The sequence below is a fragment of the Hermetia illucens genome, chromosome 6 (genome assembly GCF_905115235.1).
Source record: "Hermetia illucens chromosome 6, iHerIll2.2.curated.20191125, whole genome shotgun sequence".
Classification (NCBI taxonomy): domain Eukaryota; kingdom Metazoa; phylum Arthropoda; class Insecta; order Diptera; family Stratiomyidae; genus Hermetia; species Hermetia illucens.
Genome location: NC_051854.1, coordinates 38,136,623 through 38,158,477, shown reverse-complemented (window position 1 = coordinate 38,158,477; position 21,855 = coordinate 38,136,623). Strand labels below are relative to the sequence as shown.

The 21,855-nt window shown below is 41.9% G+C and overlaps 1 protein-coding gene across 2 annotated transcripts; it reads right to left on the bottom strand.

Annotated features, from left to right (window-relative positions):
• Positions 1 to 610: 610 nt before the first annotated feature.
• LOC119660174 (alpha-tocopherol transfer protein-like) lies at positions 611 to 16,624 on the bottom strand. 2 transcript variants are annotated; one of them, XM_038068580.1, is made up of 3 exons: positions 16,403 to 16,624; positions 1,583 to 1,887; positions 873 to 1,494 (listed from the first exon to the last, which is right to left on the bottom strand). In XM_038068580.1, the coding sequence occupies exons 2-3, from the start codon at positions 1,885 to 1,887 to the stop codon at positions 873 to 875; spliced, it is 927 nt and encodes a 308-aa protein (XP_037924508.1). In that variant the 5' UTR covers positions 16,403 to 16,624. The 2 variants fall into 2 exon arrangements, with proteins under 2 accessions (XP_037924510.1, XP_037924508.1); XM_038068582.1 differs by lacking the exon at positions 16,403 to 16,624 and having other exon boundaries at positions 611 to 1,494.
• Positions 16,625 to 21,855: the final 5,231 nt, after the last annotated feature.

Sequence of the window (21,855 nt, the reverse complement as noted above, 5' to 3'; positions counted from 1 at the left end):
ACCGACATGGCATTCCCTCGGGATAAGCGAAGAAGAAGGGGATGGTCTTAGTTAACGAAACTCTCACTTAACCGTATGGCAGGAGGCAGCGGTAGGTTTCCAACCGACGCTAAAAAAGGAAAGTAAGACAGTCAGGCAGACAATGAACCGATTTTAATGAAGTTTTATTTGAACCTATGCCTTATGATCAAGAATGAAGACGAGACCCTTAACGTGGGTTCGTGGGTTCGGGCCCCACATTAGGCGCCATTTGTAATGACATTATGTAATGGCAAGTGTTCAAAGGACCCCCCACATTCCCGAATCTGAGTAGCTTAGAGGCAGGCAAGCACGTGTCGATGGAACACTTCAATATTTTGCGGGCGGTCGGTAAATTTCGCCATCTTTTTAGGTTTTTGGGATAGCTCTTCTCTCGTGGTCCTTGGATCATCGCTCACTAAATTATGTCATTTCAAGTGACTTAGGAAGCAGAAAAATGTGTCCGGTAAGAATCAAAACGAGAATTTCGAAAAGTTTGAGGAAGATATTACCAAAGATGACCCATTTATTGAAAATAAGATCCTTAGATGCGTCGAATCTGACGTTTTGAGAATATATGAAAAAACTCAGATTTAAAACAAAGATATAAAATTTATTCCCAAACAATTCATTATAAAAAATATATTGACCGGTCGAAATATCACAATGACGTCGGCGTAGAAAACTGATCACTTTGTAGGCCTATCCGAGAGAGTTTATTCATTTTAATGATAATACTAACACGGTAATAATTTGAGTATTTTTGGTCTTATGTTTGCTATAAAATAATTATTTATCTTATCAATGAGCATTTCGCTAGTCGGTATTAATGAAACATGAAATTTTAGCTAAATTTAATCAATGGACAATTGTCGGAAAGTTCCCTCCATGCCGAACAAATCATCAGCAGTTTTTGGTGATCCCGGACGTAGGGACTCATTAGCCTTGGACTCTTCTTGAGCCTTAAACCAAGGAGTGTATTCCTTTAATTTTTCAGCCCATTGTTCATTCAATTCAACCAAGGTTCCGGCCTTGCCACCGTATTCATTGGGAAGCATGTCCTTAGGAACGTGCTTGTAGAGGCTTTCAACATTGCTATGGAAATGAATACGGCTGCGGATCTTCTCCTTGACGAATGGTTTGACGAAGTTCATAATGGTATCGACAACAGGGTTGACGTTAATAACGTGCACTTCCTTAACTTTGACTGGATATGCTTCTTGAACGGCGATCAAGAATTTTTTAATGGTAGTTGGTGGAAATTTGGCAAAGTGAGCAGCAGTGGCTACGGCTGCATCCAATACGTAGATATCTCCTGCGATGCCTACTTGTTCTTCCAAAAGACGAACATCGCCAATCATGAGACCGACTTTCATAGCATCAGGAACTTGGGTGGACTCGAAGTCACAGTCGATAGCAGTGAGGAACGTTACACGACGTCCGTTTGGTGTCAGGCCAGGTAGGGTTGGCATGCGCCTGGAAAATTGTTAATTTCAATAAGAGCGAAATGGATGAGAAAACATATGCTTGTATATTCAACTGAAACAATTTTATCAAAACTTACACATAGTCTAGAACACGCTTCAACTCTGGCCGATTAATATCCCGATTAGCGAAAAATTCAGGAACAGCATTTCTCATGGTGTAGTACATATCCAACTTCTTCTTGACCTTCTCCAAGCTGAATTTGCATCCCCGCAAGAAAGTACGCAAGCGGGCATCATCCATGTCCTTAGGTAGATGAGGTTGCATTTCAAGCCATTCACGGATCAATGCAACATCCTTGTCAATAGCTTCAGCACTTTCGGGCTCGCGGAGCTCTTCACGGATGTGAACGCGCATTTCTGGGGTTGGTTGAACTAGATTCATCTGAAACGAAAAGAAAAAAGGTGCACAATTATTTTTGGTAAATGGATAAGAATGGATAAATAGATCCCTGTATGGTCTCCCAAACGTAACTGGAATATGTCCAACTAAACCTTGATCCCCCGTTGAGCGTGAGTTCATGTGCAGTTATCAGTTCTACAGCTACGTGGTTCTTGTTAGTCATCCCAACTTTGACGTCTGACATATCTACTTTGGGTGGAAAAACATTTTGGACCTCTCATTTAGGTGCAAGGAGATCCTCCCAAGTTCAACGTATTGCAATGCAATTCACCCCATGTATGCGGTTCCCATCCCTACCGAATTTCGTGTTAATTGGTATAGTCGTTTCTGAAAAAAGTGCGTATGACAGACAGACAGATAGACAGGCAAAACCTTAAAAACGAGTTTCAGTTCAGTTACAGCTCTTTATAGCTCTTATTATTATTATTATTTTGTTAAGGGAAAGTCGCACCGCGTCCTTGAAGAACTATTGTGCCCCTTTTACTGGTTATAGTGTACCTGTTGATCATAGTATCTCAAGCAGGCCAGTAACCGTTAGGAACTTTAGTATGTTCCCCACTTCCAGAAGTTTCAGCTTTGCATCTGGTATTAAGTGTTCTCCCAGATGTATCGACCTGCTTTGCACAAGTGCTGGACACTGTCCCAGGACGTGCATAGAGGTTTCGTCCTCCTCCTCACAGAACCTGCAGGCAGTGTCCGTAGATATCCCTAGCTTCCCTAGGTGGTAGTTCAGCCGACAATGACCAGTGAGAATTCCCACTATGATTCGGAGGTTCTTTTTGGTGAGGTTTAAGAACCTCCGAATCTAGCTCTTACTTCCCCAACCTTTCGCCATACGTTGTGATAGAAAAACAGCGAGAAGGGGGATGAAGTCCTTATCGTGTACATGTTAAAAAAAGCTTATTCAGGTCCAAGGCTAATTTCGAGCTTATGAAGGCGATACATCGGTTTCAGTGGTGGAAAACTATTCTGACCTTCACGGTAACTTGACAAGATGGGCACTAAAGTTTGAGAGATTCCTACCTGTTACCATACATCGAAAACGTTTTCAATATCTCGTATCCAATATGTTTCGCGTGTATTCGCCAGCAGAGGCGGATGTTTTGGAGAGAATCGGGAATAGGCGATAAAAATTTGTGGGCTAGCAACCGGCGCATTTTGAAACTTTACTGCTACCGAAACGTCAACAACGCTTCAGACAGGGACTGACCTCACACCGAAAAGTTTTGGCTATCGGAAACGGACCATGATTAATTTCTGGAATGTGTGCACGCTGCTCGGCAATGGTAGTGAGGATCCTCAGGATGCTTCCCCGATTTGAGCGAGAATTCCAGCGATAGAAACTGGAAATTCTGGGCCTTAAAGAAGTAAGATGATGGGACTCTGGAAAGTACTCCTCTCCCACTTGTGGCAATGTGCTTTTGTACTCTGCAATGCCAAGCGATAACAGACGCGAATAAGGTGTCAGGTTGCTTTTGACGGCTACCTCAAAGCACACTCTCTTCATCTGGGAGCTGGTTTCTGACAGGCTTCTTACTGTAAGATTCGGGTCCAGGCAAAGGAGCATCTCAATTGTACAATGCTACGCACCAATCCCAGCTTCCGATATAAAGAAGAAGGATGCTTTCTACGAGCAGTTCAGGACAGTCTTTCTAAAGTTGATATTGTGATGAGTGGTCTGAATGCCAGGGTGGAATCCGACAACACATCAATTGGATGTGTGATGGGGAAACATGGCCTTGGCGGCCTCAACGGTAATAGTGGGAGGTTAATGGATTTCTTAATCTTTCACCGCCTCATCATTGGTAGCAGCTTGTTCGGGCACAGAATCTGTGATAAGGTCAGTTGGGTTTTAACAAACTGGCACCGTATGAGCAATCAGATTGACTACTTCGCAATCAGCAGAAAATTTGGAAGTTGTCTCCTGAATGTGCGTAACAAGAGAGACGCTGACTTTGGCATTGAAAGGAATCACAATTTGATGATCGCTTACGTTTGCTTACGTGTTGCTTCCGCCACTTCATGCAAGTGCATTGACCCCCCCCCCGCCCCAAGTTTATTATCGATTGCTTCTATGATCCAGCTGGCGCTCGACCCTTGGAAGAGATATCTTGCTGATTGGAAGCAGATACACTGAGTAGTCGCCTGAAAATATTAATGAGCATAAAAAATGCTCTTTCGGTTGGTGCTACATAGAACGTCGGCTTTGTTCCGAAGGGGCGTGATAAGATCTGGTTGACTACGGATTGATGAATGGAAGGGGCTGAAGTGAGTAATTTGCGGGTGTGTCGTACTCGAACCTCCGTACCGGGTGAAGTCCCGAGAAGTTCAGCGTAGTGTATGTCGTGACAAGAGAGAATTTTCGATTGAGGTCATTAGGGAAGCAGAAGATTTCGCTGATCGCAATGATTTAAAAAATGAATATCGCGTAACGAAAGAGCTTGCACGTGGTTGCAAATCTTTCGATGGTCCTGTGAAAGACGTCAACGGTCAACTTCTCGTCCACGATGATGAACAACTGAAGAGATGGAAGGAACACATCAACATGTTTATCTGAGTGTAATTATGCGGTATTTCCAGCTATTAATTATTTGAAATAACAAAAAACTTGTTTTTTCCTTCTTCGCTGGTGTTGATGCTTTAGTTTTGCAAATTTCGATATTTCGGGAACCACTTGTTCCGTTCATCAGTGCTAACAAGTCTGCGGCAGACAAACTTCAACATGGTTCTTAACTATATTGCATCCGGAGAGGTTCCTTTTCTTTTGGATGAAACGGCTAGTCATCGCAACATCCGGATACGGACTGTTCCTCTAAGCAGAAGAGAAATCATTTCGCCATCAATGTACTCAAACGAAGTAAAGCCGCTGGGCTTGACGGTCTCCGCGCAGAGTTATTTATCACCGCACCTGCATTTACTGCAGATTTGCTATTCCTACTCGTATGGAAATCTTGGGAATCCGAGACCCTTCCCAGAGAATGGTAGAAGGGGATTATCATTACCATTGCATCCAAAAAGGGGAGCCGTTTTTAGTGTGGTATTGATGGCTATTATCGGCGATTTAAATACCTCGGGTCAACGTTATCAGCCAATGGAGAACTGGGTTATTAAATCATTTCACGCATTAACGCAACCTGGATGAAGTGGCGTTCCACAACTGGTGTTCTTTGTGACGAACGTCTCAAATCTAAAATTTACCGCAATGTCGTCCGTCCTGTCGCTCTCTATAGTTCTGAGTGTTGGTCAACTATAAAAGATCATGAACGCGTCTTGCGGTAATGGAGACGAAGATGTTACGTTGGACTAGTGGCGTCACACGTTTAGATCACATCCGAAATGAGGATATCCGCGATCGTTATGGGGTTGCGCCGATCGTGGAAAAGTTGCGAGAGAGGCGTCTTCGATGGTATGGTCACGTAATTCGTGCTAATGAGAATTCACTCGCCAAGATTGGTCTGAACATCGAAGTCGATGGTAAACGACCAAAAGGCAGGACGATGGATGGGGATTTAAAAGCCTCGAGATTGCACCCAGATCAGGCGTTCGATAGAGCCAAATGGCGAAACCGATCACGACGAGCCGACCCCAGCTTGTGAACAGGACAAAGGCTGAAGAAAAAGAAGAAGAAATGGATGTTATCGACGATGTTCTTCATGCTATCATTTTCGGAGGACGTGGATGAATTCAATGGATTATGTCATTTGTACTCAAACACCTCAACTACAATGATGACGTCTTTTTCCTCTTTCTCCGGGTCATGGACTTGGCCAAATTGCTCCGGGATTGGAAATACAAGACAAGTGAGTGGAGTTGGACTGAAGATAAACACCAACAAAACCAAGGTTCTCAGTCTGACGGGTCATCGCAGCATGGAAGATGTCTATCAGTTTGTATAACTAGGAAGCGTGGTTTCTGCCGAGGACGGCACCAAACTAAACGTTACCCGACGAATTAACAGCGCTAGATTCGCTTTTGCGCTTGGTCTAAAATCTGGAAAAGCGGTTGTCTCGATATTGAGATCAAGTTGAGGCTATTCTATGCTAGTGTTCTTTCTGTTTTGCTATATGGGAGTAGTCCATTGAAACGAAGAAGTTGGTCGGCGCACAGGCCGGCCCCTTGTGCACACTGTGCTCGGAAGACGGAAATGCCAGTGGGTACGTCACACATTAAGGGGGACGACAGTTGTTTTGCGGGCTACGTCATGCAGTGGAATCCACAAAACTTCAAAAAGTACCATAACCGCAGGAAGGGAAATCCTCATGCACTTTCTCTGCGATTGCCCAGCTCTGGCTCGAGTCAGGCTGCGGACACTGGGTAAACCATTCTTTGGGGACCTCAGTGAGATTTCTAGCTGCAGGGTCGGAGAGCTGCTTTCCTTCGTGAATACTACGGGCTGGCTCTGAAGATCCGAACCAGCTGGACTCTGCTTCCCTGTTCCTATAACAACAGTCACGGTCTTAGGAGTTTGTGGCATCAAAACGGGGCACCAATGCGCTAATTGGGCTCCTCGGAGCGGCCACTGATACCTACCTACCCTATCTACCATAACCGCTCATAGGAGTGCCTGCAAATGAATTCACTGACTCTAAAATCAATATTTCTAGCGCTCATTGAATTTTCCGAAATAATGAAAAACTATCTTCAGATGCGTCATGCGTATCTTTTATATGAAATTAGCATAAATTATACTTTTGCTGGTGAAAAATCTGAATCTTATACCAAGTTTGATCATCATAATTCTGAAATAGCAGCTAAAAATCTTCTTGGTTTCCCAATTTCGTATCAGTTCATCGAACGTACATTCGATTGCGTCATAATGCAACGATATCCACACAATGTGCAACGATGTTACGCAATCTGATGCATATTGAGTGCGTTCATATTTCGTACATTATCTTATGAGTACGCATACATTTCCACATCTGCCTGCTGGTCAACGTGCTTTCACTTTCGCTACCTAGGCAGGAAAAGCGATGGTCCGTAACTTGGCTCCACAGATTGTGGTGTTACAACGATGGAGACTTGTAAATGAACATTAGACACTGGGTACGCATGAATAAAAGCAAATATTATGAATAGATACTATTTTTGCTCAATTAGGGTTCAAGGTGTTGGAGATACACATTCAAATCTCCTGGTGAGTATCTAATTATTAGTAGTTTCCACTTTGAAACAACAAAATTGAACAATAATGAATATAATTAGGTTTGATTCGAACCCAGTGCACTTCGCACAGTGTACCTCGTAAGTGAGGCATGTTTAGATGCGCCATTTGCAGATACAATTCGTATTATTTCATGGGATTGAGTTAATATGCTTTGAAAATATATAAATCGCTATCCAAGTGGAGCACTAACGTCCTGGTGGCAACATCCGAAAAACAAATCGGGAAACCGAAAGCTGGACGCTTCAGGTACGAAAGGTTTTGTATATTTCTTAGTACGTAGCACGTAATATATCCCTATATTATGTGAGAGTATCCACTTTCGGGTGATATTGACATTTATAGTCTTCAATTTTCAAAGAAGCCGCAACTTTGACGTATTATAATTTTGTTAGCAATAGTGCGATTTCCACCAAACTTCGTAAGATCATACTCTATATTATATCCTACATCACTGCAGGATGTGGTGCTAGGATGAACTTAAGGGGGGGGGGGGGGGGGGTGCGAGTTTCCAGCCAATTATAAACCCATATAGTAATATACTATTATTAACTTTATTTAAACAGATACAGGTATGGAAGGTATTTCGGAGCCTAGGCACCATATAGTGGCAGATTTCGGATTTTTCGGTTGGGTAGTTTCTGAGAATGGCCCCCTTAAAGAAATGGTCATTCTCAAGCCCCCGCACTCCCCACCTTCCCAGCAAATGTCAAAACTAAGACCGGCTTCGAAGAGTACTAACCGAGACCTTTAATTTGATACCCTACATGACTTCATTCAAACATATCTTTACGAAACGGTCTGATCAGAGAGGAAAAACGCGAACTCAATCTGTATTTTCTTAAAAGTTTTGAACAGAAGCAGTTCTTGAAAGACATAATGAAAATCTTCCTAAAAGTGGACGTCAGTTAAATTTCACACCAAATACCACCTTTTTAGGTCCTAACTTACTCAAGTACTGTTCCCAGCCACCCCATCCAATTAAATTCCGAAATAGCCACCGCAGATTTATAATGCACAGTATCTAGGTTGACAAGCCTCATTTAATGCTACAATGAGTCTAAGCCCAGACTTTTAATTAAAAGTAACTTAAATTTCCTGATAAAATTTTAATACCTTTTGTTATTATGAAAACAGACGGATTAGTAGGAATCCGGTGAGGGAGCTTTCATTTTCGGCACCAGATTAAGGCACTATGGTTACGATGAGATTTACTGGAAATTAGTTAAATTCGTTGTAAACATTCAAATGTTACGAAGGGAGCTTGATGATAATTATCGCTTAAGATTACGTTTTTGGGCAGACGGGGAAATCAGCAATCTCTTCATTGCATAATTGTATAGTGAAAACAGATTTTAGGTGGATAGGTCCCAAGGTAAGCTAACTGTTTCAGCAAGATGCTAATTGGCACGTTGAACCTCTCAGTTGAAATTTGTACAAGTAAATTAGCGTTGAGATACTATAATGGAAGTGAATTCAGTATAACTGATGATAGCATTAGTCGAATTTACTTTTTCGAGCAGGAGACCGAGCAGAGAAAGATGCCATATTTTTCAATTATTATGTTATAATGCGCAACAATTTCCAGGAGCTGCCGATGAGTAAGGGTTGCAGTAAGCATCTCTTCATACAATCTGTAACCTTTTCAGGCGAAATATTTTGCATCCCCTATGTTTGCGCCACCAGCGAATTTAAAAGAAACCTCTTCATTCCTGAAATACAATAAACGGATCGGCTGGAATCCGATGAAGTTTCTGGAAAACCATTATATAATCGTGAACCTCAAGAAACGCTCGAAATTAGCCGGAAACTGACAACGGATTAGATATAAAAGACTCTTTGGTTCAAAATTTAATTTCAGATATATTCTTTGCATCCCTTGTTACCCTTTGCAGCTGGATTACATCATCCTTGAAAAAGTCATGTCTGATACATCCACAGGCGGAGCACTCATATAGGAAACGTTCTGTAGATTCCACTTCTTTATTGCAGGATGGACACGTATTATCTTCATTAATCCCTATTCTGAAAATCTGTCCAGTTAGTGAATCATGTTAGTGAATCAATACTTCTGAAAGTCTTCCTGCTTTTCAACAGGATAAATTTTCCAAAATTCTTGGTTGGTTTTGACAAAGAAGTTTAGTGTGTTGAGTGGCGTTAAGGCTCCGCCTCCTGCTATTAAAGAAAGCTTGTTCGCAGTTTTTGATGGCAGCCTTAGCCAGTGCTACTGACACTCCAATTTCAGATTCCGGTCCCGGTATGTTGGAAACTAAACTTTATTTTGCTAAAGAATCGGAGATTCCGCCACAATGACCAGGTAGCCAGAATATTTCGATTGATGTTCGATTGAGTATTGAAACTAGAAATAGAATGCTATCTAGTTTTGAATTTCTGGGCGAATCAGTCAAAGGACTACTGCACGCCTTCAATGTAGCTGGACCATAGATGCAGACAGCAATATGCCCATCCTTCAACGGCTCGTCAATCACCCAGGTTACTGCCCTTAGGACTTATTTGCACTTGCGTTTGACTGCCACGGCGAATCGTCAGACGCGGTTGAAATGACTGGCGTTTCCCCAACCGCGTAGTAGGGTAGTTAGATTGTCAATCGCCATATAAAACTGGTTACTATTAAAGAACAGATTATTTTACCTGTGCTATATTGATTAGTGATATAGGTACAAGGATGTCAAACTCCCTCCCCTATTTTAGAAGCGATAACTTTTTAAGGAGAGCCGACGGCCGCAACTTTCCAACGGACCTTGAAAAATGAGATCTCCCGCTTCTTCCTTCATTTCCCCGTTACCCTTGCAGGGTTGGGATTCGGAGTTAAACCTATCCGTTTTAACATAAAAAAGGCGCTACGTTGAGGTACGATAACTTCAATAAGGAGGGGGGGATTAAAAAAGGTGGACCTTCTTGTTTCTCCTTCAAATCCTTCACATCCTCTCTTCTTCCAGGGTTGGGTTGAAAAATCAAATTCAACCATGACGACATCAATAACCCCACCTTCAGGGACAATTACCTCATAAGGGTTGGGTGTCGCGGCTAACCACGAGATGCGGTTAAAATGACTGGCGTTTGTCCAACCGCGTAATAGGACGGTTAGATTGCCGAACACAACCGATTTACAAATGGGCACCATCATCCTATATTATCGCCATATCAAAAATGTTTACTGCAAAAGAATAGACTGTTTCACCTGTGCTATATTATTAGTGATATACACAAATATCAAACTCCCTCCCCGTATTTTGGACGTCAGTTTTTCAGGAGAGTTGACCGCCGCGATTTTCCAGCCGAGCCTGCTCCGCCACTCGCCCCTTTACTCTTGCGGGGTTCGGGCTCGAAGTTAAACCCAACCGTTTTGTCATGAAAATAGCCCCACTTTGAGGTGCCATGACTTTTTGAGCGAGACAGATCGTTACAAATCTTCAAAGGAATTAGGAAGGGGTGACCTTATTTTTTCTCCCTCATATCCTTCCTATCCTTTCTCCTTCCCGGGTTGGGTCGAAAATTCGAACTGCTCCATAATTACATAAAAAAATTATAATTACATAAAAAACCCCATCTTGAGGGACCATTACCTCTTAAGGGTTGGGTGTCGCGGCTAACTGCGAGATACGGTTGAAAAGACTGGCGAACGTCCAACCGCGTAAATAGAACGGTTGGGATTCAGAACAGTCGAAATTCTGTTCAAAACCGAAATGGGTGCTGTTGAGTTAGCTGCTGCTGTTAATTTGTACTACCTTTTAAAAGGACCAAAGGAGGGGGAGAAGAATTGGACTCATTCTTCACTCCAAGTACGTCACGATTCTGGTCAATTTGCAATCTGTTTTCAAGAATTGAGAAATGAGTGTTGTGTTATTTGATGAATTACTGCAGAAATTTTCTGAAACCATGAAATGACAAGATACAAAATTCATCAATTCCAAATTTCCCCGTGTCGAAATTGATGCCACGAAGTACACCTGTACAGTGTAACTGACGGTTAGCCGCGCAATACGCCTAGTGCGTACAGTCAAGTTGGCGGCTAACCGCAGCTACAAACTACCCACCTTAGCAGGGGCGGAAATCCAGCTGGTACAAACAGTCAAATATTTAGGACACATCTTAACTTCAAGTTAATGTGGAAGTACCATATCCAGGAACAATACCAGAAATCCTGCAAATTGCTCTGGGGTTGCAGGACTGCGATAGATAAAACCTGCACCAAAACGGATCCTTTGAATGTATGCATCCATAATAGAACCAATTTTGATGTATGTGTGCATCGTCTGGTGGCCGAGACTGAACTTTGCTAACAGCAGGAAGCTGCTGATGCAGATTCAGAGGCTTGGTTGCCTGCATTACTGTAGCAATGAGTACTACGCCGACCGTGGCACTCGGAACTACTCTAAATTTACTCCCAATCCATTTGGAGGTAAAACGGAAAGCAGTTGACAACGACATATAGACTTGATACTATTGGCCCGTGGAAAGGCGGCCAATCATATGGTCAACCGTCCGGAAATTTCTTGGCAAACATCAGGTGGCTCTGATGCCCACTGATCATAGGGTTTCCAGATTCGTCTTTGAAGAGACACACGTAGTGGTAATCACCAAAAGAAAAGAATGGTCAATAAATGGCCACGTATCTTTTAGCCATGGAATACGGATCGGGTGCCGGAGGGTTTTTTCGGAAAATTCGATTATGGAACTGGCTCGACCTCTCAGAAAAATGACGACCATGTTCCAAGCCGATATATATGCAATTTTATTGGCAGCAGAAGAATGTTTGCGGCAAAAATGGAGAGGTCACTCATTCGAATCTGTTCTGACAGTCGGACAGCATTATCAGTACTAAACAGCAACGACGTATCACACCAGTTGGTGTTGCAGTTTACATCAGATGTCGCTGAAACTTAGCCGACTGAATGAAACGTTTCTGATGTAGGTGTCAGGGTACTCAGACATTGCTGGTGATGAGGGCGCTGACAGATTGGCCCGCTAAGCTTTTGAATTCACAATGGTGGGGCCAGAATCAACTTTTACCATCTGGTCATCTACTGGCAAGTCTACTCTGAAGAGGGAAATGGCAAGGATTCACGCAGCCGAATCGAGAAATTCGAACCTATGCTCGCAGACAAAAGTCTTTGTGAAGCAACCCGAGGCTGTTAGAGCGGCATTTTTGTTGTCCCTTCAGAACTCTGACAAAGACACCGTGGTAAGGTTTTCTTCAGTGAAGAGTGTGCGCACTCTTTGTTTCTGTTCTCAGATTCGCGAAAACATGCTAACGCCGTCGGCGAGAGCTTTTGCATTTTGAAGTATGCGACCCCTTTATCCAATGCCCGGTAGAGACGTTTTTAGAAGCATCCACAATAAGCTTACCACTTTTGCTCCCTAAGAATAATTTGCTACTTAATTCTGAGGGAATTTAGTGCCGTATTTGTCATAAATAAATCACTTAAGCTGATAAGTGATTTGAGATAGTTTAAAGTGTGGATGGTGTGGACTTTACATAAGTATCATATCTGGCGAATTAGATGTAATCAAGAACTTCGAAAATTATATGACGGTCCACCAAGATCGCGCTATAAGGCAAAGCCCATGACCTATTCAGGCAGGCCAAATCCAGTATTGCGTTCTAAGCTTTTAAAAGAAAAAGATAAAATGTCAGAATCTTTTGTTTTTTACTGTACTGGCGTAACAGGGTCAATCGATCTCTGGTCTTCTGGGCGGAGTTTTCTGTTTATTTAACTTGTCCTTCATGTGAATTTTAGACAGGCAGATATCCGACTAGATGTATTTGTTCAGGTCCTTTACGCAGGTGCTCTTTCCCGATGAAGTATACCTTGATGGGGAAGGGAGACGTTAGCCTGGATGAATCATCGGTTGGCTTCCCGTCATTTTCTGGTTCCACAGCTGGATTAGCTAATTTTAAGTATAGGTTCTGGTCCTACAAATATTCCTTCCCTTTTCTGCAATTACGTCGGTTTCCTCATTGCTATTTATATCCGACTTACTACTTTGTTATTAACTGTCAGGGTCATGAGATTTTGCTGGCATTCTTACGCCAGCTTTGATGAGAAAAAAGAACTTAATGCATCTCAGAGTGAAATTATGCGGTGTTTCCAACGATTAATTAATTGAAATAATAAAAACTTGTTGTTTCTTATTCGTTGGTGTGGGTATTTATTCTTGCAAATACCGATATTTCGGGAACTACTTGTTCCCTTCATCAGTGCAAACAAGAGAACTTTTACAACCATGTGTTATACCAACTCTAGGATGACACAGCAGCATTGATGGTGGTAAAACTACGAAAATTGCTGTGGGTCGTTCACATACAACGGAAGGCCGACAATCGAATACCTAACAGGATATTCAAAGGCACTCCGAAGGAAGCCGCAAAGTGGGAAATTTACCCAAACGGTGGGAGGACTCAGTGGTCAAGACCATTAAAAAGCTGCCGAAATTTCCCAACTGGAGGACGCAATCGAAGGATCGAGATCCCTGGAGGAAATTTATCCTGGAGGCTAAGGGCCAATTTGGTCTGTCGCGCCATAGAAGAAGAAGAACGTTAAGAAGACTCAAGAAAATATGACAGCAATTTTTAGAAGGAAATAGAATTAAAACATAGTTTCGGCAGTTTACAGAGTAAAGTATGGGACAAAGTTGACTAATTGAAAGGTCAATAACCGTTTTTTTTACTTTACATTCTTCTTTTCTGATTTCATCATATCATTCACCGAATTTTTCATACCTTAAGGGAGTATTCTAGATCAAAGATTAGAAAAAAACATTTTCTTTTGTTTTCGCATGTTTTGAAAGCTTAAGCTTTAAAGAATATGCCAATAAAAGGATTTCTCGGAATTATACGTTCTTTTTTGGAATAACAGTTGCTTTTATAACGTGACACTACCGTCGAGGTGCGTTTACTGTGTACATTTCTTACTCCTTTGGAGAAATTCCCAACTTTTTTAAATTTTTTTAATACTTTTAGAATTTCAGCAAAAAGCTGATAAAAACCTGATGCTAAAAATGTTTATAGCTCTTTTTATTATGCCTGAAAATACAACTAAAATCCGGCCTTTTGACTAGAATACACCCTTAAGATAAGTACTAATCTGAGGTGGTAAGCGCAACCGTTCAAAGGACAAAAACAACAGAGGTTATTAGGAAATCAGTGAAAGATATAGTTTAAAAATTGATGAGACTGGACTCCTTCGAGTATATGATGCAGTTTCCAGGCAATACCAAAATTTCCTGAAGAGTTGCGTTCCCAGATGGTTGGACAGAGGACCCGGTAAGTTTTATTCAGGTGTCAATTGAATATCCCTTGATTCAGCATTGCCAACTGCCTCAAGAAAAATGTAATACTTTGAATTTGAGTTCGCCACTTCGGTCGGTCTCTTGTTTTAGGTAGAGTCAAGTGATTCTCAGATCACAGTCTAGCATATCAAGCAATTATTCTTGGGACTGCCAGTTGGGTCGTTTTTCATCGAATTGGATGTTCTGGTCAATTTAAGTTAGTGGCTTATATAGAAAAAGGCTCCGCTGCTGCTTAAGAAATGAAATGAAACTTTTCATGTGTTTTTCTCGAAAACACGTTTTAACATTGATGTGCGTGGTTCAACTGAAATCGCCATCTAAAACTATATAAAATGAAATTGCGGAACATATGCAATCTTCTTCTATGTTCTAGTTATAATGACCTTTCAATGGGAACTGTTCTTTTTTTTTAAACGCCAGAGACCCCAAAAACGAGAAGTTTTCCTAATAAATTTCTAAAAAAATGCAGGGGTATGCCACTATTAACGTAGGGGTACGCCACTATGAATGGTATTTTAAGCTCTATGAACTTCTTCAGATTTTTGGTTTGATTAATTTCTAGGACTGTGTCCATAAGTGATCAGTTTCAACACACCATCCTCCTCCTCCCCCCGACTTTGACAGCTAATGTCAAAACTGACGCTTCAAACTGCAATTATCAGATCTTATCTTTTGAAACCTTTCATGGAGAAAAATCTCACATCCCTCTTATGTATATATGGAGATCCCTGTTCCTTAAACTCAACGTGAGTGGTTGATTCACTCAGAACCTTACAAAAATTTCTTTTATGCAAGAAGGTCCTTTCTCAATGATTGTAGTACAAATTATGGTGTCATATCCATTGCATTTTATTTGCACAGAAATTCTAAAATCATTCTCATCGCTTGGTCTCCGGTATCTATTGCATGGACGTAAGTCACACGAATGAACAGGATTTTCAAATATAATATGTCTAACTTCACATATCCAATTAGGGCGAATTATTTCGCATACTGCAAAGAACGTTATTCTATTGGATGCCTTCTTGTTTCACAAGAAATATCCGGCCGTCTTGTTACCTCTTCCTTAATCAACTTGTATCTAGCATCTTTTAGCCCCAGTCAGATGTAACCAAGCTTCCAAGGAGCTATGAATAATTGGATTCATTTGGGATGGAATAACATTAGTATTGTGAACTGTGCACATACATATATTCGTATATTGCACTTGGTGTTTCCTACATTAAATCAAGAAGTCCTTACTGAAAGTTTGGATACACTATTTCGCCATGTTAAGATCAAAATTCGATTTCATAATTTCGGTTTTAATTTAGATTGACCAACACTGTTCTTTATGGATTTTAAGATAGTTTCGCATCTAAGTGGGAAGCTTTAAAATGGATAGAACTAACAGTTTAACATTTCAACCTGATTTTTAAATCCATTTAGTTCGGAAACTAGAAAGATTTAAGAAGGTATCTCGATGATGGTTGAGGGAATGCTCAAGTGCAAGTTTATAAAAAAATCTTCAGAAACTCCCATATATGCAATGTATCTCCTCATCGATAAAAGCATACGAAAAAATGTGAAATTTCAAATTAATCTCCTAAATGGCTACCAAATTTAAAAATGTATCTCAAACTTAATGCCCGGAAATTATAAACTGCTCGATTTCATTACGAGAGTACATGATTTAATTTTGATGGAAGCACGGTCGTTAACTGGTGCAGATTTTTCTTGTAGAAGAAAAGAAATCGATTTTTTTACTTTCCCAGTTGGCTAAGATTCGTAGCTATAAAGACTGAACTTCCTGTTGCAGTTAATGTTGAACACCTTCCGAGTATTGCGAAAAATGACTCGTTTTTTGTAATTAATTTGCACACTTTTGATCGATTAACTTCGAACAATGAGAGTGAAAGTAATATTGCACAGTGAAACTGGTTCAATATCTTCACGTAGCAAACTATATCATAAATGCACACAAAATATCTTGAACTTGAGATCAGGGCCGGGCACTTATTTTACAGAAATGACTCTTACCTTGATTAATTAAAGTCTCGAACTCAGTAATAATCCAAAAGAGAGTATTTCACTCTAGTATTAGCACTACAAGCCTTTCTTTCAGCTTAATTCAACGGATGTAACCACACTGATCTTCGCGGCCAAAACGCGTATGTTCCGAAAGTCAGGCACTAAAGTTGAAACGATGCAATGTATCTCGGACTAGACTCAATGTCCAACTAAAGATACTTGCACCTGGCAGACTGATATATAGATACAATCGCGAAGCGTTTGCATAATCAGATTTCCTTCAGATTGCGCTTTTTACAGATTTACCAGTGAAAAGAGTAAAAGTCTGGGGAGCAGCATGGAAAACGGTGGGATCACTAGAATAGAGGAAACGCCGCGAAAACTGTGCACGGGAGTTAGTTAAGTGGGCAAACTTACAGTTTATGAAACTGAATTGCATTCACATCGGTTAATTCATTCCGGACGTTTTGCTTAATGAGCATACCAAAGGCAATGATAAGTAGTTTTCCGCTAAACAGTTAAGAAAAGAAAATTTCCATCAAAATGTTCGCAGCAATTATGAGCAATTTGAAATTTTCAATGAGATGCATTCAGGGTTTCAGGGTCTAATGGGCACCATATTTAGGAAATAGACCTAACGTGCGCAGCTAAGTAATTATAAAGCGTAGATGCATCCGGAATTATAATTTGTTCATAATAAAAACAGCCCATTTTGTCGAGCCTATCGACAACGGTAGCAGCTTTGCGGAACGGAAATGTTCACTTTATCTTCAAGGAAAATTTAATCTATCCTACCCTGACAATAACCGGTTGGTTAAGATCAATGTTCATTCTGGTGATCTCTGTCAGCATGCACCAGAGATCAAGGCAAATCAAAAGGATGACACTGAATCAATAAAAGATAGCGGCAATTGTTCTGTACAGAGGCTGTTTCCTGAACCTGAATCGATCCGTCCGAACTAACCCTTCCCAGTGTATCCTAACCCCAACCTCATCTGTAGATCTGGTGACTGTGCTTTCGAAACATACTTCCTCATCTTCTTTTGGGCTTGAAGGCCTCACTTTTGACTTTGTTATGCAACTTACATGAGATATATAATCATCAGCGGCACAACAAACGGTATCCGGTCTAGACCTGCCTGAATAAGTAAATCACCCCGGTTTTGCGCCGAGGTCCACAAACTCGATATCCCTAAAAGCTGTCTGGCCTCCTGGCTTACGCTGTCGCTCCATCTCCTACCACTATCCCATTACCAAGTATCACCGTATCACCAAGCATCATCGCATAACCTGATATCGTTGCATTAGCAATCATCATCCCATTACTCAACTTTATCCCATTATCAAGCATCCTCCCATTACCTAGTATCATCCCATTAGCTAGTATCACCGCATTACCAAGCATCATCCCATTACCAAGCATCATCCCATTACCTAGCATTATCCCATTACCAAGTAACATCGCATTACCAAGAATCATTGCATCACTAATCATCATCCCATTTTCTAACATCATTCTATTACCAAGCATCATCGTATTACAAAGGGATAGCATAGATAGATAGAAGATAGCATCATCTAACATTAATGCTCTTGGTAGTAGAAGTCGCCGGGAATTGGACTGGCTTTGGGGTTGCTTTAGGTTGGCTCCGGGCTGCTTTTGGACTATTTTTGAGTTGGCTTCGGGCTTGTTTTCGGCAGCCTTGGGTTGGCTTTGGGCGAGCTTTGGGACTGCTTTCGGATTGGTTGTGGGCTTGTTTTATGCTGACTTCGCAGGGGATTATCCGACCTAGCAAGATAGCAGAGAATATCTTATAGATGGTACTCATTGCCAGTCGTCAAGCATTTATTCCTTGTCCCATACTTTGAGCATCAGTTGATGATGCTTGGAATGGTTCGCTGCCACTATATTTAACCAGTTCGATTGTAATTTCTCGACTTATGCTTTTTAAGCCGATGGATTTCACAGGCAGTTCCCTCCATGCTTGATGGTGGCAGTATTTGTCTGTCGTCTTCAGTTGGTATGACCTCCAGCTTGCCGATATTTTGGTTGTTGAGCAGGTCATCCAAATACTCAACCCATCGCTCCAATATGTCAGCTCTGTCGGAAGAAATCATCCACGCCCTTTTTCCTGTTCCTGTTGATGAAAGGTTGAATACTGCTAATGCCCACTTTTCACTGTAAAGAAAATAATGCCGGTCCTGTTCATGAAGAAGAAAAAAAAAATCAGGATGGATGGGAAACCAAGCGAAATGCTGAACCTTGTAAGCAAATATAAGTCATGCTACTCAGCAGATTTAACGCATTTTCCCCTCCGGCTGGAAAGTGAAGAGGCTCGTACTGACAAGCAAGCCAAAAGGAGATTCCGAGGCACCTTCAGCGTGCTGTCCTGTCAGTATGCTGGGCACAATGGGGAAACTGAATGAGTTCATCAAGCGAAGGCTGATTGATGCAACACGTGTTACATGAGACTACTCACCAACACAATATAGTTTTAGAATGTGAACTAGATGCAAAAAACACCGTTCAGCTCTAGTAGGCGGTGCCACATGTTTGAGGTGCTGGGAAATCAGTTTTATATTCGAGGCTACTTGTTGCGGATATTGATGAACTATTTAAAGTCCACACCTAATTCAATAGGGCCCGTGAAAGACAGCGGAAAATCCAGGTCACATTGGGGTCCGGACCATTGTTACACCTCATACGATAATCTTCTACGATTCGAAATCCTTGATGAACAGCATTTACCGTTGGCTCCTGCCAGACGGTTATATAGGACCCTTACCTACCTAAATCCCCTTCTTCTCCTTTCCCTCTCCCAGTGGGACTCCCACTTAGTATTACGTCGCGGGACTGGATCAGAAATTATCCTGCACTCGTTTTCATGTCCATCTTCCTCTCCTTTTCTTTCTTCTGACTGACTTTAACCTGCTTAAGCTTTTGATGGAAGGGTGCCATCACCTTTTTGTCTTCATTCCATACTGTCTTCAATTTCAACATTTGCAGCTTGATATTTTCGGGTGCTCAGTACACCCCGGTTGTAGCTTCTAAGGCAGCTGAGTATAGGAATCGATTTGAATATGCTGGATAATCTCGACTTAGCAGCTGTTTTCGATTGAAACCTATTTCACCGTGTCGTTGCTCGTCTCGATTCCGAATACCACATATGATTCTGTGGATCCAGCAGCTTTTTTTCTGATTTTTCCGATTTTTCCTGACACTCCTCCATAGTTTTGCTTCATGCAAACGGCTACCAATGGGCACAGCATTCTTTAACCAGGACTTAATGTCAAAACTGCTTCGTTCGCATAAGGCTAGACTTTTTCGAGGAGGCGTTCAACAAAAATCACAGATATACAGATGTTAATTATCCACAGGAGTCGCCCTAGGAGGGACCCTTGTGGGACTCCACATGTCGTTCGGTATGTCTTTATTCCTCCATCTGATTAGCAGAACAAAAGCCTATCGATGCAGAACTCGGCAACAAAACGCCCCTGGTTCTTCGGCGGCCTGACTTAATTAGGGACTCAAGTATTTTACCCATCTTGCAGAATTCATGGCACTCTTCAGATCGAGTGTGATCACTGGACAGCGCTTATCCTTGTCAAGTACGGCTTCAGCTGTGTTAGCCACCAGTCAAGATAGACCTCCCCTTTCAAACTGGTTTTCATAGAGAGCCCTTTTTCTTTTCGGATACCGAAAGTAATGGGTTGAATATTGTTTGTTCGAATAGTTTGCCAGTATTTTTTAGAAGGCATATCGGCCTTTAGGACAAAGCTTCACCGAAAGGAAATTAAGACGTAACACCGTCTCCGTCGCTAGTAGTGATTATTTTATGAGGCAAATCGATATTTCAGGAGCAACGGGTGTATACTCCATGCACTGAAGAAGAGAACAAGTTGTTCCCGAAATATCGATATTTGCTTAAAATAATCACTATGACGGTGTTACGTTTGAATTTTCTTAAAGTCAGGCACTTCATTCCCAACAAGAACAACAACGAAGAGTTTTTCATCATCATCAATGGCGCAACAACCGGTATCCGGTCTAGGCCTGCCTTAATAAGGAACTCCAGACATCCCGGTTTTGCTCCGAAGAATTTTTGAACCCCTAAAAGAGGATGGACGATTCCGCAGCCTAGCGATGATGATAGCATGAAGAACATCGCCGATAACATCCATGTCTTCTTCTTTTTCTTCAGACTTTGTCCCGTTCACAAGCGGGGTCGGCTCGTCGTGATCGGCTTCGCCATTTGGCTCTATCGAATGGCTGATCTGAGTGCAATCTCGAGGCTTTCAAATCCCCATCCAGCGTATCAAGCCACCGTTGCTTAGGTCTGCCTTCTGGTCGTTTACCATCGACTTCGATATTCAGACCAATCTTGGCAAGTGAATTCTCGTTGGCATGAATTGCGTGACCATACCATCGAAAACGCCTCTCTCGCAACTTTTCCACGATCAGTGCAACCCCATAACGATCGCGGATATGCTCATTTCGGATGTGATCTAAACGTGTGACGCCACTAGTCCAACGTAGCATCTTCGTCTCCATTACGGCAAGACGCCGTTCATTGTCTTTTATGGTCGGCCAACACTCCGAACCATAGAGAGCGACAGGACGGACGACATTGCGGTAAATTTTAGATTTGAGACGTTCGTTGATACGTCGATCACCAAGGACACCAGTTGTGGAACGCCACTTCATCCAGGTTGCGTGAATGCGTGAAGCAATTTCATAACGCAGTTCTCCATTGGCTGATAGCGTTGGCGCGAGGTATTTAAATCGCTCAGTTCTGGGCAGATCACTGCCGCTGACAGTGATTGTGCCTGTTTCATGGGGATTGGTCGTCAAAAATTCAGTTTTGTTTAAATTCAATCTGAGATCGTGTTGCATGAGGCGATCATTCCATTTTTGAACAAGTTGCTCGACATCATCATCTGCATAAAGCAGTGTGTAGGGCGCTGGACGTTGGATATCCCGTGTGGCGGTGTCCATAACAAGGACAAAGAGGAGTGGTGAGAGGGCATTTCCTTGATGAACACCAACAGAGACTCGAAGCGGTTTTGATACACCCGCCATAACTCGAACTTTACTTTTCGGATCGTGGTAGAGCAATTGAACCCAGCGCACGAGTTCTTCTGGCACTAAGTGTTGTCGTAAAGCATACCAGATGAGTTCGTGTGGTACACGGTCAAACGCTTTCTCTAGATCCAGAAAGGCAATGTAAAGAGGGCGATGCTTCTCACGGTGTTTCTCCATGAGTAACCGCGCAGCGTGTATTGCGTCAGTAGTTCCGCAGTTCTTGACAAATCCGGCTTGATTCACGGTTATTTCAATGATTTCGCGAATACGGTTGTCAAGAATGCGTTCAAAAATCTTCATGTTATGGGAAAGTAACCGGATCGGACGGTAATTTGAACATTCTGCTGGGCTATCTTTCTTTTTCCATATTGGAACAGTG